The sequence below is a fragment of the Hylobates moloch genome, unplaced genomic scaffold (genome assembly GCF_009828535.3).
Source record: "Hylobates moloch isolate HMO894 unplaced genomic scaffold, HMol_V3 SCAFFOLD_3, whole genome shotgun sequence".
Classification (NCBI taxonomy): Eukaryota; Metazoa; Chordata; class Mammalia; order Primates; family Hylobatidae; genus Hylobates; species Hylobates moloch.
Genome location: NW_026652278.1, coordinates 87,594,629 through 87,609,899, shown reverse-complemented (window position 1 = coordinate 87,609,899; position 15,271 = coordinate 87,594,629). Strand labels below are relative to the sequence as shown.

At 38.2% G+C, this 15,271-nt stretch overlaps 1 protein-coding gene across 1 annotated transcript in view; it reads left to right on the top strand.

The window, feature by feature from the left end:
- Positions 1-218: 218 nt before the first annotated feature.
- Positions 219-15,271, top strand: part of LOC116461422 (cyclin-Y-like protein 2) — a 42,877-nt gene continuing 27,824 nt past the window's right edge. The window contains 4 exon segments of the mRNA XM_032143128.2: positions 219-709; positions 3,175-3,249; positions 5,200-5,234; positions 12,591-12,691. Coding sequence (XP_031999019.1) covers positions 487-709; positions 3,175-3,249; positions 5,200-5,234; positions 12,591-12,691 — 434 coding nt within the window. The 5' untranslated portion in view covers positions 219-486.

Genomic DNA, 15,271 nt, shown 5'->3' with positions numbered 1-15,271 from the left:
CACAGGATGGGACAGCCCAGGCAGGGACATTCTGAGCTGTGGGGGAGGGGTGGCAGCCACGGTGGGGCATTGTGAGCTGTCGGGGAGGGCATTGTGAAGTGTGGGGTGGGGCACTGTGAGCCACAAGCCTGGGCTCCCACCTGGGCCAGTGGGCTTCAGTCTGTAGGTGACTGCAGAAGGAGGAGGACCTCCATCTGTTCTCTCTTCAGGCAATTGTTGTGTCTTTCAGCACTTGTTGGGTTCACAACCTATTAAATAAGCTGGCTGGTCTTCACCCTCCCAGACAAGTCAACTCAGAGGAGGTGGCAGGGCACAGGCCTTGGCCCACAGCCCCAGCAGGGGCCGGGGCCAGGCTGTGAGGTGGGCAGGCGAGCAGTGGGCAAGACCATCTCTGCAAGTGCAGCATAGCCTCGGCCTAGGGCAGCGGGAGTATGTGGCCAAAGCTGTAAGCAGAGGCACAGGTGGTGACAGGAGTAGAGGCGCCCTATGGGGAACATACTGACCTGTTGTGTGTGCCCCAGGGCTAGCCCCGAGTTGCACAAGCACCAGGGGTCAGTGTGTCACTGTGAGTCTGAGATCTATGAGGCAGCAGCTGGGGACCTGATAGCAGGAGTGCCTGTGGCTGCTTCTGTAGAGCCTGGTGAGGTGACTTTTGAAGCTGGTGAGGGCCTCCACATGCACCACATCTGTGAACGGGAGATGCCTGAAGGTAAGGAGGTGACAGGTGCCATCTGCCCTCGGCACACTTCTGGCTGCTGCTGTCCCCAGGTTCCTCTCGGAGGCATCCTCCACCTCAGGCTCCTTTCTGCCCATAGCCAGCTATCCTAGGGCTGTCCAGGAACAAAACGTGGATTTGCCTTGCGTTCCCACCCCTTAGTCTTTTCCCACAGAGTCCAGTTAATTTTTTCCTTCCCTCCAAAACTCCCAGTTCTTGCTCCCTCATCTCATTCTCCCCTTCTGGCATGGGACCATTTATTTGTGGCTGTTCTTGTCTGTAGCTCTATTTAGTATCCCGTGGGACTTTGTTGAGGTCTTCTTTGGAATATTCTCTTCCTTTTCTCAATAAAAACTCAAATATCCCAACTTTCCAGTACCCATCCCATTCTCTTTATACCTATCCAGATGGTACCTAAGTGAAGGAACCAGGTAAGTGCCTAATTGTTTCCTTTGTTAAAGTAGCCAAGTCTCAGGACTATTCATACTGAAATATTTGGGGATTTCTTATTTAAAATCAGAATGCAGGTTGCCATAGGAGAGACTGTATGGGTTGCTTTAAGTCACCTTGATAGAAGCTGCTTAGTTTCTTCTAATTTGAACACAGAAGGAAAGTAAATGCAGGGTGCTTAAAGTAATTGGGAAAGGTGTGAAATGTCATGGCCAGGGCTGCAGAAAAATGGGTGTGGGGGCTTCCCCCAAAGGAGTTGACTTATGAGGCTCTGATTACTTTAAATTTCTTACTTTAACACAAAATGTGTCTCCAGATTTATTCTGGCAACTTAACAGACATTATTTACCTCCTCGTTCTAAAAGAGAGGTGGGGATGATTCGTGGTCAAAACTTTCAAAAGACATAAAACGTAAATGTAGACTTTGAATGTGTAATATAAAGATTGAAGGTTAAAATGTCAGACCTTGCCTGTGTAAGAGTGTTTGTTGCCATGGCTTCCCCTTTGTCCTTCCCCCTCCTGACACTAGCATCTTGTTCAAAGATAAGAAAGTTAGAGTTTTTCAGTCTCTACACTGCTGGGAGAGGCGGGGGATGGGAGGGGGTAGAAAAGAGAAAACACTTAGTTGGTTTGCCTCTACAATTTTGCAAAGTGGTGAATCTAAGTAAAAAGAATTCTGGGTAACAATATGGTTCTTGAATAAAAACTAAATTTTTCCAAATAGAAAACATTGTATCATAAAAATATTAATTCCACTGGCTCTTTGGTTTCATTTAAAGCCAGAGATTTATTACTGTAGAGGAAATGTCTTATAGCTCTTCTATTTAAACTTTCATTGGGCTTCGTATAGCCAAGACAATCCTAAGCAAAAAGAACAATGAAAACACATGGACACAGGGAAAGGAACATCACACACTGGGGCCCATCACGGGGTGGGGGGCAAAGGGAGGGAGAGCATTAGGACAAATACCTCATGCGTGTGAGGCTTAAAACCTCGATTATGGGTTAATAGCTGCAGCAAACCACCATGGGACACGTATACTTATGTAACAAACCCGCATGTTCTGCACATGTATCCCAGAACTTAAAGTGAAAAAAAAAAAAAAAAAACTTTGGTTGGGCTTTTATTTTTTTCAGAGGTAGAATAATTAAGACTCATAATGAGTGTGACTTTGTAACTTGGAGTACTATACTCACTTTTCAAGATATTTAAGAATTTAGAATAAACAAATATGTGAATTAATTCATTATACCTTTATACACAAAGCATGTAAGTACTTGCGTAAACATACTCCACTTGGTGATGTAAGGAAAGCCTCTGAGTGATTTTACACACCAGTTAATAGATGGGTAGTGTTGGATGAGACCCCAAAAAAGGCTCTTTATTGTCATTCTTTAGGATTACAGCACAGTTTATGTATGTCTCATTTGGCTCTTTGCAATAACAAATAAGGCCTATATATGTTCTCCCTACATTTTGCTAATGAAGAAGAAGACTTAGAGATCTCATGTGACTATGGAAGGCAGCTACTCAACAGAACTAAGGTTCCATGTCCTCAGTATGACATGGAAAAGACAGATATGCTGAATTTACTTTTTAAAAATTTTTAAAACTCCAGAATACATCTTATATTTTGCCTATAAAATAGACCTGTCTTTTAAAACATACTGCCATCTTGTTTTATTCTATGCAGTTGATTTTACACACCTTAAAGGCAAATTTACCTTTTTTAAAAAAATAAATAAATAAAGGAAGGTCTCACCATGTTACTCATGCTGGCCTCAAATTCCTGACCTGGGCTCAAGTGATTTTCCCATCTCAGCCTCCTGAGTAGCTGGGACTACAAGCATGTGCCATCTTGCCTGGCTTCATCTTATGTCTATACATTCATTTCAATGGATAAGAATAAAAGTAGAGGTAGTGAAATAGCCTAAATGCAGCAGTCAAATAAATGAGTTGATAAATTTTTATAAATGATCACATCTTTTTTTCTTCTCTCCCTCTATAGATACACCTTTGGAGCCCAACCCTTCTGACCATCCAGAGGCAAGAACAATATTCCTGAGAAAATCTCAAACAGATGGTGAGACAACATTGTTTTTTCTGCCAAGAAAAAGATTGAAAACTCTTGTTGTTTGATCAGGTGTATTATACAAAGTATTTAGAAAAACTCATATTGGTTTAATTTTTTCAACTTTTCACATATTCACTTGTCTTAATACGTGATAGACTTTTTTTTAGTTGTTACTGTGTTAGTGAAATCATGTAAACTTTTTATTTATACATTTTGCCATCTTTTTATCAACAGAATTTGTCATGTGATGGAGGAGTCATAGATTTATCTTTATTTATAATTCTTTGCCCCTTTTCCCTTGCTCCTAAGAGTACATTTTAAAGATAGAACTTAGGCTTCAGCTTGGTTTCCATTTAAACAAATAAAAAAAACATAGTTGTTCATCAACAGAGATTGAATCTGTGATTTTGGCCTCCTCTTGCACAGTCCTCTGATCACATGCATTTATCACATCCAAGTTTATGCTTCTCGAAACTTTTAAGTTATTAACCTTTTCATCTGATGTAAATTTAAACATGCCCTACTTCTGCTTATTTTCCTTAATGTTATGTTAAATCCTCATTTGTTTGCTAAAAAGCCATACACCGCCAAGTTTTCCAGTTGACTTCAGCAGCAAGAATACAAGTGAGGATCTATAATAATATGAGAAGTAATGCAGCACAGTAAAATATGGGAGTTTGTAACCTTTCTTTTTGCAGTTTTGAGTAGACTTTGCCTGTCTTGAGTAAGTTGTTTCTGTTTAGAATTTGTGTTTGTTTTTGCATTACTATAAAGAGGTACCTAAGGCTGGGTAATTTATAACAAAAAGAGGTTTAATTGGCTCATAGATCTTCAGGCTGTACAAGCATGGCTTCAACATCTGCTTCTGGTGACAGCCTCAGCAAGCTTACAATCATGATGGAAGGCAAAGGGGAAGCAGGTGGTTCCACACAGTGAGAAGAGAGAGGCAGGTAGAGGGAAGGTGTCACACTCTTTTAAACTACCAGAATGAGAATTTGCTTTCTACCATGGGGATGGCACCAAGCCATTCATAAGGAATTCACCACCATTACCCAAACACCTCCCACTAGGCCCTGTCTCCAACATTAAGGGTCATATTTTAACATGAGATTTGGAAGGGGGAAAATACCCAAACCATGTCAGAGTTGTTTTTCCCAGTTCCTTCCAGAGCTATGGGCTTCTCACACATAGAGAGCATGGAAGAGGTAAAATAAAAGCTATTCCATGTCCCTCACTCTTCAGTGGTAGGAATGTTTGCCTGCAAGGCCCTTCCAGCATCAAAGGTGGAGGCGGTGTAGGAAACAAAGCATGGCCCAAGTCCTCTTGGAGCTTTTATTATGCTGGCCTTTTTTTTTTTTTTTTTAAGAAAAAAATGATTTTTTGTGCTGCAGACACCATGTCCAATCAGGTTTGTATAGTCATTTTAAAATTTAAATTTAAGATGAGTTACTTCCCAGTTGTTTTGTTTTTAGTGACGTATTAGTAGATGATCACTAAGTGTGGTTCAAGATGCTTACAGCTATTCTGGTGCATCCAGAGATAGGTGCCTGGCTAGAAAGTAGTTCTTAGAGCTGTTAACGCTTTGATTCTGGCAAATAAAGTAAGCTATGTGTAAATGCAGAATGAGAAAATACTCATGGCTCATATATGCAAGAGTTAAACTTTTTTATTAGCTAACTTTTTCATCTGGCCTCATTTTTTTTTTTGCCCTTTTGTGCACAAGGATTCTTTCATTTGTATGTAACAGAAACAAAAAGTAAACTAGGTCAAAAAGTAAAACTAAGTTATTAGATTTACTTTATGAGATTTATCATGCCAGATAATTTAAATATAAATTGTTGAAAGTAATTTTTTTAAATGGAATTTTTCCTCATTTAGGAGTAATTAGTAAGACATTAACTACTACTCTTATTTTATGGTATTTGTATCAGAAGTGACCATTTTCTTTTTCATTCTTAGTACAAGAAAAAAGAAAAAGCAACTATACAAAGCATGTATGTAAACAGTCAAAAAGTTAAGAAATTGAGAGTTTGATATAAAAATATGTCTCTCTTGATTCCTTTAAATTATAATGGGGACACAGTGGTGATAGCATGGACCTCTTTTTGTATTTTCCTAAGTGTCAAATTTATCCAGAGAAGTCTTCAGCTTAGTGTGTCCACCTTTTAAGAATTTCTGACATTTAAGTTAAATTTCAATAGTCTGGTTGTGGTATAAAGATCTGCCTTAAATATTTAATCATATTCTTAATCAAATACCAAAAATAGAATAGCTAAGAATTAACAAATAACAAAATAACAAATACAGAATAACAAATAACAAAAATAGAATAACTATCAGCACTGTCTATTGACTTTGTTGTAGCAGGTGAAAGCATTCCTTCCTCACTACACCATGACCTTATTTTTCTCCCTCTGTTTCTTCCAATTGTAGCACACTTTTTAATTAAATCAGTAATATTTACATGATTATGACTATGCAAATTCTATTCACTGCTAAGTCATATGATGTTTTCACTGTGCCTCTGCATTATATGTCCTTCATTCTTTCTCTGAAACAGTTCTGAAATCTGAGCATTTCAGCACTTTTTCTGGATCATCTCTTTTTCTCTAGCCTATGTTACTTTACCCAGCCAAATGCAATAAGTAGCCCCTGGCTGGTCTGTTTGCTTTCACATCCATTTTTTTTTTAGACTGAAGCTAATTTTCTGACTATATTCATTTGCCTGTTTTCTAACAGCTGTTTTCCCCCCAAGTGTTGCAGCATTTATCACGTGCCTTTCAAAGATACTTTCCATCTGCTAAAACACAAATGTTCCTTTTTTTTTTTTTTTTTTGCCGGGGGTGGGGGGTAACTTTCTTTGGCATTTAGTCATCCTAGTTCAATATAGAGTGGCTTTCCCTAGATATGCTTGATGTCTGCTTTTCTGTGCTAGCGCCTTAAAGTCTTTTGGGATCTCACATAACTGCCATCTTGTGTGGGATCACCTGAGTCCTAGATTCTGTTTCCTTCTGTCCTGTTATGCTCACTAGTTGTACTTGAGCACGTTTTCCCGGGCAGAGATGTTTAGGGATCTGGCCAGTCTTAAAATCCCTCCATTTTGATACAGAGTAAACTTCTAGGTTGAATCTAAACTTTATGGTTCTGAAGATATTTCACAATTGTGCTCTCATTACAGTGTTGTTCTTGACTCTATTGCCGTTGTGAGATACATTATTTATAACCAGGTTTTATGTCTCTGTGGAAGTTTTTAGAAGATTCTCTCTCACTGAGATTCTGAAATTTCATAATAGCTTGGTGGGAATCTTTTCATTTTATTGAGGCTACTAAGTCTGAAGACTATCTCTTCTTGAAAATGTTTTTATTTTCTCTGCTCCTTTTTTTCTGATAGCCTTGTTATTCAGACACTTGGCTGCTTAGACCAGTATACCTGCATTGGTTTTTAATTTTTCCCCTTCGATTTTTCAGTTTCTGTGACTTTTTACTCTAATGTTTCTATTGAATTTTATATCTTTTTCAGAGTGTTTTTAGATTTTCTTTGTAGTTTTTTAAATTTATTTTTTTTATTATTATACTTTAGGTTTTAGGGTACATGTGCACAACGTGCAGGTTTGTTACATATGTATCCATGTGCCATGTTGGTTTGCTGCACCCATTAACTCGTCATTTAGCATTAGGTATATCTCCTAATGCTGTCCTTCCCGCCTCCCCCCACCCCACAACCGTCCCCAGAGTGTGATGTTCCCCTTCCTGTGTCCATGGGTTCTCATTGTTCAATTCCCACCTATGAGTGAGAACATGCGGTGTTTGGTTTTATGTCCTTGTGATAGTTTACTGAGAATGATGTTTTCCAGTTTCATCCAAGTTTTGCTCCTTATTTTGACTGGTCCATGAATCCCTTTTTTCTGTTGTTTTGATGTCTCTTGTTGGAGGCTTCCCTCCAATGTGTGGTGGTCCCTGGCTTTATTTGGAAGCAGGACTTCTGTTAACTGGTGGCACTCAGTGTGAGGTTTTGGAAGCCAAACTAGCTTTTCATTTTTGGGACTTCAGTGTATTATCTGGGGATCTTTATTCGAGCCAGTTCAGTTTCTTCTGAGAAAGAATCTCCCAATTTTCTGCCTGGGAAGTAAAAGAATGGCCACTTGCTTTCCAAAAGCAGAGTTGGGGAAGCAAGTTGGAGTTCTATTTTTGGTGTACAGTTTTCTTTATATCTCAGGTTTAAGCCGTGGTATTTCTGAACCTAGAAATTCTCAGGTTTGGTATATCCAGAGAACACACATCTAAGTTTCTTATCGGATGGGTGGACAGGTGGACTTGGGGCTCTAACCACAGATTTTCTGACCTCGCTGGCTTTTGTTTTACATTTTACCCTATTTTCCAAAGTTCCATTTACCTGTAAGTTCACAGCCTGCCTTTAGTTCTGCAAGACAAACTGGCTTGCTTCTCTTCCAGTCACTTTCTATAGGGACTAAAGTTGTGCTTCTGTGTTATTTACCACTCCTTTATGTACTTTTTATGTCCCAGCATTTATTAAAAATCATCTCTGTCAACCTTCTCTCTTGATCCTGTGTGTAACCTGTATTTTATGTATGACTAACGAGACTTCCAGAGGCAGAGGAAATAAATTTGTGGTCAATCTATTATATTTAATCCAAATTTAGGACCTATATTTACATGTGAATCAAAGTTTAATTTCAATATAACTAATGGTATTAACCCAGACAACTTTTTAGTGATGTATCTGTAATAAGCATATTATACTTTTCTCCTAAGGCCTTGTTTAATATTTTTATTCAAACTTTCACTGCCATATTATCCCATTACCTCACAACATAGACGGGGCTGTTTTCATGAATGCCCAAAGTGTTAGAAATATTTAAGTTAATTAAAATTTGTTTATTTTTAGCCTGGTCAACATAGCAAGAGCTCATCTCTACAAAAACACTAAATAACAAATTAGCCAGGCTTGGTAGCATGTGCCTTTAGTTTTATCTACTCACGAGGCTGAGGCAGAGGATCGCTTGAGCTCAGGAGTTTGAGGCTGTAGTTAACTATAACTGCACCACTGCACTCCAGCCTAGGCAACAAGGGGAGACCCTGTCTCAGAAAAAGAAAAAAGTTATTATTTAAAAACATATCTAAAATTTGTCCTGCCAAAAAGGAGAGAGGAAAATGTAAACTTGAGTTTTCATGTTATTTTATATTTGCTGGGAAGAATGCTGTAGTTTATTTATTTATATATTTTTATTTCCATAGGTTTTGGGGGAAACAGGTGGTATTTGGTTATATGAGTAAATTCTTTAGTGGTGATTTGTGAGATTTTGGTGTACCTGTCACTTGAGCAGTATCCAGTGAACCCAATTTGTAGTTTTTTATCCCTCACCCCCATCTCACCCTTTTCCTTGTGTCCCCAAAGTCCATTGTATCATTCTATGCGTTTGCATCCTCATAGCTTAGCTCCCACATATGAATGAAAACATATGATCTTTAGTTTTCCATTCCTGAGATACTTCACTTAGAATAATAGTCTCCAATTCCATCTAGTTTGCTGGGGATGCCATTAATTTATTCCTTATTGTGGCTGAATGGTATTTCTTAATCCATTTGTTGATTGATGGGCATTTGGGCTGATTCCATATTTTTATAATTGCAAATTGTGCTGCTGCAAACATACATGTACAAGTATCTTTTTTGTACAATGATTTCTTTTCCTCCAGGTAGATACCCAGTAGTGGGATTGCTGGATTGAATGGTAGGTCTACTTTTAGTTGTGTTTTTTTTTTTTTTGAGACAGAGTCTTGCTCTTTCACCCAGGCCAGAGTGCAGTGGTGCGATCTCGGCTCACTGCAAGCTCCGCCTCCCGGGTTCATGCCATTCTCCTGCCTCAGCCTCCTGAGTAGCTGGGACTACAGGTGCCCACCACAGCGCCCGGCTAATTTTTTGTATTTTTAGTAGAGACAGGGTTTCACCATGTTAGCCAGGATGGTCTCGATCTCCTGACCTCGTGATCTGCCCGCCTCAGCCTCCCAAAGTGCTGGGATTACAGGCGTGAGCCACTGCGCCCAACCCCTTTTAGTTTTTTAAGGAATCTCCACACTGCTTTCCATAGTGGTTGTACTAGTTTCAATTTTTACCAGCATTGTAGAGAAGTGTTTTCACCACATCCACACCAACGTCTATTATTTTTTGATTTTTTGATTATGGCCATTCTTGCAGGAGTAAAGTGGTATGGCATTGTGGTTTTGATTTTCATTTTCCTGATCATTAGTGATGTTGAGCATTTTTTTCATATGTTTGTTGCCCAGTGGTATATCTTCTTTTGAGAATTGTGTATTTCTCTCCTTAGCCCACTTTTTGATGGGATTGTTTGTTTTTTCTCTTGCCCATTTATTTGAGTTCCTTGCAGATTCTGTATATTAGTCCTTTGTCAGATGTATAGATTTTGAAGATTTTCTCCCATTCTGTGGGTTGTCTGTTTACTCTGCTGATTGTTCCTTTTCCTGTGCAGAAGCACTTTAGTTAAGTCTCACCTGTTTATCTTTGTCTTCATTGCATTTGCTTTTGGGTTCTTGGTTATGAAGTCTTTGCCTAAGCCAATGTCTAGAAGGTTTTTCTGATATTATCTTCTATAGTTTTTATGGTTTCAGGTCATAGATTTATGTCCTTGATCCATCTTCAGTTGATTTTTGTATAAGGTGAGAGTTGAGGATCCAGTTTCATTCTCCTGCACGTGGCTTTGCCTATTATCCTGGCACCATTTGCTGAATAGGGTTTACCTTCTTCACTTTATGTTTTAGTTGGCTTTGTTGAAGATAAGTTGGCTGAAGGTATTTGGGTTTATTTCTGGGTTTTCTATTCTGTTCCACTGGTGTATGTGACTATTTTTATACCAGTACCATGCTGTTTTGGTGACAATGGTCTTACTGTATAGTTTGAAGTCAGATAATGTGATGGCTCCACTTTTGTTTCTTTGCTTAGTTTCATTTTGGCTATATGGGGTTTTGTTTAGTACCATATTTTAGGATTGTTTTTTTCTAGTTCTGTGAAACATGATGATGGTATTTTGATAGGAATTGCATTGAATTTGTAGATTGCTTTTGGCAGTATGGTCATTTTCACAATATTGATTCTACCCATTCATGAGCATGGGATATCTTTCCATTTGTTTGTGTCATCCATAATTTCATTCAGCAATGTTTTGTAGTTCCCAATGGCATATCAAAAAGATAATCTGCCATGATCAAGTGGGTTTCATACAAGGGATGCAGGGATTGTTTAACATATGCAAGTCAATAAAGGTGATACATCACAGAAACAAAATTCAAAACAAAAATCACATGATCATCTCAATAGACGCAGAAAAAGCATTTGACAAAATCCAGCATGCTTTTATTATTAAAACCCTCAGCAAAATTAGCATACAAGGGACATACCTCAATGTAATAAAAGCCATCCATTTCAAACCCACAGCCAACATAATATTGAATGGCAAAAGTTGAAAGCATTCCCCCTGAGAACTGGAACAAGGCAAGGATGCCCACTCTCACCACTCCTATTCAATATAGTACTGGAAGACCTAGCCAGAGCAATCACACAAGAGAAAGAAAAAAAGGGCATCCAGATCAGTAAATAGGAAGTTAAACTGTCACTGTTTGCTGATGATATGAGCGTATACCTAGAAAACCCCAAAGACTCCTCCAAAAAACTCCTAGGAACTGATAAATGAATTCAGAAAAGTTTCAGGACGTAAAATTAATGTACACAAATCAGTAGCTCTGTTATACCCCAACAGTGACCAAGCTGAGAATCAAACCAAGAACTCAACCCCTTTACAACAGCTGCAAATAAATAAATAAATAAATAAATAAATAAACAAACAAACAAACCAGCTTAGGAATATAACTAAGCAAGGAGGTGAAGGACCTCTACAAGGAAAACAGCTTTAGTGTTTTTAATGGGTTAAAATGAGAGGCAGCAGGTACAGTGGAAAAAGTCAGTGGTTGGGCATTGGCGTCCAATGGGTACTGGACCTTTGATGGTAAGGCTTTGGTTTTGACTTACTAAAATATGAGGTATGATTATTTTCTAGCTTTTGTCATTAAACCTTAAAACCACTAACTAAACCCTTCCATTTCTTGTTAAAGATTGTAAAATTTCATACTCTGTGATTTATGCTGACTGAAGTTAGATTTGTTTCTATTTTGTGACTACCTTAAATAATACCTATAAGAAGTAAACCATTAGTAGTGTTCTTGCTGTAATTAAATGTAGTAAGACTTACCTTCCAAATTATAACTGAATTAATTTGTCAAACACTTGAACTTTTTGATTTATTCAAAATTTTATGCTGAGCAGCTGGAGGTAGGAACAGTTAGGGCTCTCCCTTACTCTTATGGAGAGGTGTACTTTCTCATGAGGAGAATACTCTGCTAGAATTAGTATCTTGTAATCAGTTAGTGTACAAAAAAACATGTTTTGGTGAGGTTACTGGCAAAGAGATCCAAGAGGGTAGATGGAGTCAAGCTTGTTGAAACAAGGAAGGAGAAAAGCATTATTCCAGACAGAGAACAGGGGTAGAGCAGGAAAATGCCTAGGTGCAGGTCAAATGATACATAGAATAAAATTATCAAGTTTTAAAATGAATGGAAAGTATTCTCTGAGAGTCTTATTTGAGTCATGTCATGGCAGTCTTATTTAAACATGAAGTGAAAGTTAAATTTTTTAAGTTGTCATCTGTTTTCAGGATGTGAGAATATTTAAGTGATACTCTTTTTATCCTCTACATAAGAAAACAGGACTAGAGAAACCTATGTCTTCCTCACTTGTTGGTGGCCTAGCAGCCCTGGTACACAAGCCTCTGAATCTGAAACACTTGTTTTGTCACAATATCGCCTGAAATAATACATTTAGGATTAGTAACTTAGTAAACGCATTAGTCTTAGTCTTGTATTCATTGCAGTAAAATGGTCTAATGCCAATATTACTCAATAAATTACATTTTACTGTAGTAAATAATTAACGGAAATAGAAATTCTCAGCAGTTTTATGTCACTATAAAAAAAGAAACCTTATTTTAAACTTTTCTCATTATTTATAAAGGGAATTCATAAAATCCTTGTTAGATTTGATGATAGGTACCATATTAAGGGTAGCATTTTATAATCCATATCTCAAACATCCTCTGTGGAAGTTAAGAGCCTCAGATGGGTTTTCTATAGAGTGCACATGATACCACACTCAGGCAGTTCATGGAGTGTAAGAAATATCCTGGTGCTTTGAAAAATTTGACATTTTAACCAATGAAAAAATATACTTTGATAAGTTTATCTTATACTTCCCTTCCCCTTCAGGTATCTACTGAGCATTTTACTCAACAATACAGTTCATGTTCGACAATATTCCTTGATGACAGCACAGCCAGCCAGCCTCATCTTACAATTACACTAAAATCGTGAGTACGACTATAATGCCAAGGGATAGACTCCTTTATTCAAAAATTATTTCAGCCATTTGGTTGTCCTCTTCAGCAATCATTTTAAGAAATTGGAGTCAACTATATATTAGATTCTAAATATTAAGTATCAATTTCTCTTTTAATCTTAGACATCATGGTGGAAGGAAAAATCAGCAAATAAGCAATCCCCGAAAAAGTGTAGCTATTTATTTGATGCCTTTATGCCTTAAGACAATGTTGAACACAATGAGAAGGATAGGTTCCCTTTATTGAATGATTTTTGTGAAATATTAGTTTTTCAGTGCATTGCAGGACTAAATCAATGTGTACTACTTTGGACATTAGTCTTGGAAGAAGGAACAGCTTTTTCTCTCTGGCACCACAGTGTATCTGCATTTGATTTTCTCCCATTGTGCGTGAGAACCTCATGGGCCACAAAGATGCGCTTTGAGAGCACCCTGAGATGAAGTTTATTTTAAAAGGAACAACAACCAACACCACCACAAGCTCCATTGTGTTTGTCCAGTGTACATCATTATCACCTCCTTGGATCATGAGTATTGATTTTTAGAACACAGTTTGGAAAGTGCTAATTTAGAATATCAATGTCTTCTGACAAAGGCCTAGTATCCAGAGTCTGCAAGGAACTTAAACCAATTTACAAGAAAAAAACAAACCCATCAAAAAGTGGGTGAAAGATATGAACAGACACTTCTCAAAAGAAGGCATTTATGTGGCCAACAAACTTATGAAAAAAAAGCTCATTATCACTGGTCATTAGAGAAATGCAAATCAAAACCACGATGACATACCATCTCATGCCAGTTAGAATGGCAAGCATTAAAAAGTCAGGAAACAACAGATGCTGGAGAGGATGTGGAGAAATAGAAATGCTTTTACACTGCTGGTGAGAGGGTAAATTAGTTCAACCATTGTGGAGACAGTGTGGTGATTCCTCAAGGATCTAGAACCAGAAATACCATTTGACCCAGCAATCCCATTACTGGGTATATACCCAAAGGATTATAAGGCATTCTACTATAAAGACGCATGCACATGTATGTTTTTTGCTGCACTATTTACAATAGCAAAGACTTGGAACCAACCCAAATGTCCATCAATGATAGGCTGGATAAAGAAAATGTGTCACATATACACAATGGAATACTATGCAGCCATAAGAAAGAATAAGTTCATGTCCTTTGCAGGGACATGGATGAAGCTGGAAACTGTCATTCTCAGCAAACTAACACAGGAACAGAAAACCAAACACCGCATGTTCTCGCTCATAAGTGGGTGTTGAACAATGAGAGCACATGGACACAGGAAGGGGAATATCAAACACCAGGGCCTGTCGGGGATTTGGAGGCAAGGGGAGAGATAACATTAGGAGAAATACCGGGTTGATGGGGGCAGCAAACCACCATGGCACATGTATACATATGTAACAAACCTTCACGTTCTGCACATGTATCCCAGAACTTAAAGTGTAATTTAAAAAAACATGGTGGCCAGGCATGGTGGCTCACGCCTATAACCCCAGCACTTCGGGAGGCCAAGGCAGGCCAATCACCTGAGATCAGGAGTTTGAGACCAGCCTGGCTAACATGGCAAAACCCTGTCTCTACTAAGAATACAAAAATTAGCTGGGCGTGATAGCAGGCGCCTGTAATTCCAGCTATTTGGGAGGCTGAGGCAGGAGAATCGCTTGAACCCAGGAGGCAGAGGTTGCAGTGAGCCGAGATCGCACCATTGCACTCCAGCCTGGGCAACAAGAGTGAAACTCCGTTTCTAAAACCAATAACTGCAACAACAAAGAGGCAAGTTTACGCTCATAATAATGTCACTTCCCTCTCTCCCTTATCACAGTAGTAGAGATGAAATTGTGTTTCAGTGAAAACTGGATTCAAACCCTGTCTCAAGTCCTGAGCTTTGGGACCTATTGAGTAATCACTAAATGTCTGTATTCAGCCAAACCTCTAAATCCTTGACCAAAAAAAAAAAAAAAAAAAACACTCTGGTTTGTATCCCTGGCTTCTTTTGAATTCAAAGTTTTGATGTGTTAGCATACAATTTAAAGTAGTTTTAAACATTAATCTTGCTCAAACAAATTTCTTGCTTTTTTCCTCATTCTAATTTTTAGAAGACTACTTTTGAAAGTAAAGTAAGTTTTAATTTCCCATCAACAAGTTTGAGAAATTATCATTTGGTATATTCACTATTAGTGAAATAAACGTTTATTGAGCAAATTAATAGGGCAAATTGGCTTCAAGAAAAGATTTTGAAAAATGTTTATTACAGGCTAGTAGTGCACTGTTGTCAGTGGGGTAGATGGAACTCATTGGAATCACTTTTGCAAGGTTTTTTTTCAAAATACATGTCTGCAAACATTTGTATCTTCCCACCTCAACCTTCCCTCTATCTCTAGGCACTGAGAAGCCCTTTAGGAAAATAGGAATGGATGTGAGGCATCTTCTTGTGAAGAAAAGCATTCCAGAAGATTCTGATTTTCATGCCAACTCAATCACTCCAAACTTTGCTGCACTTTGAAGTCACCAGGGAAATTTTTAACAACAA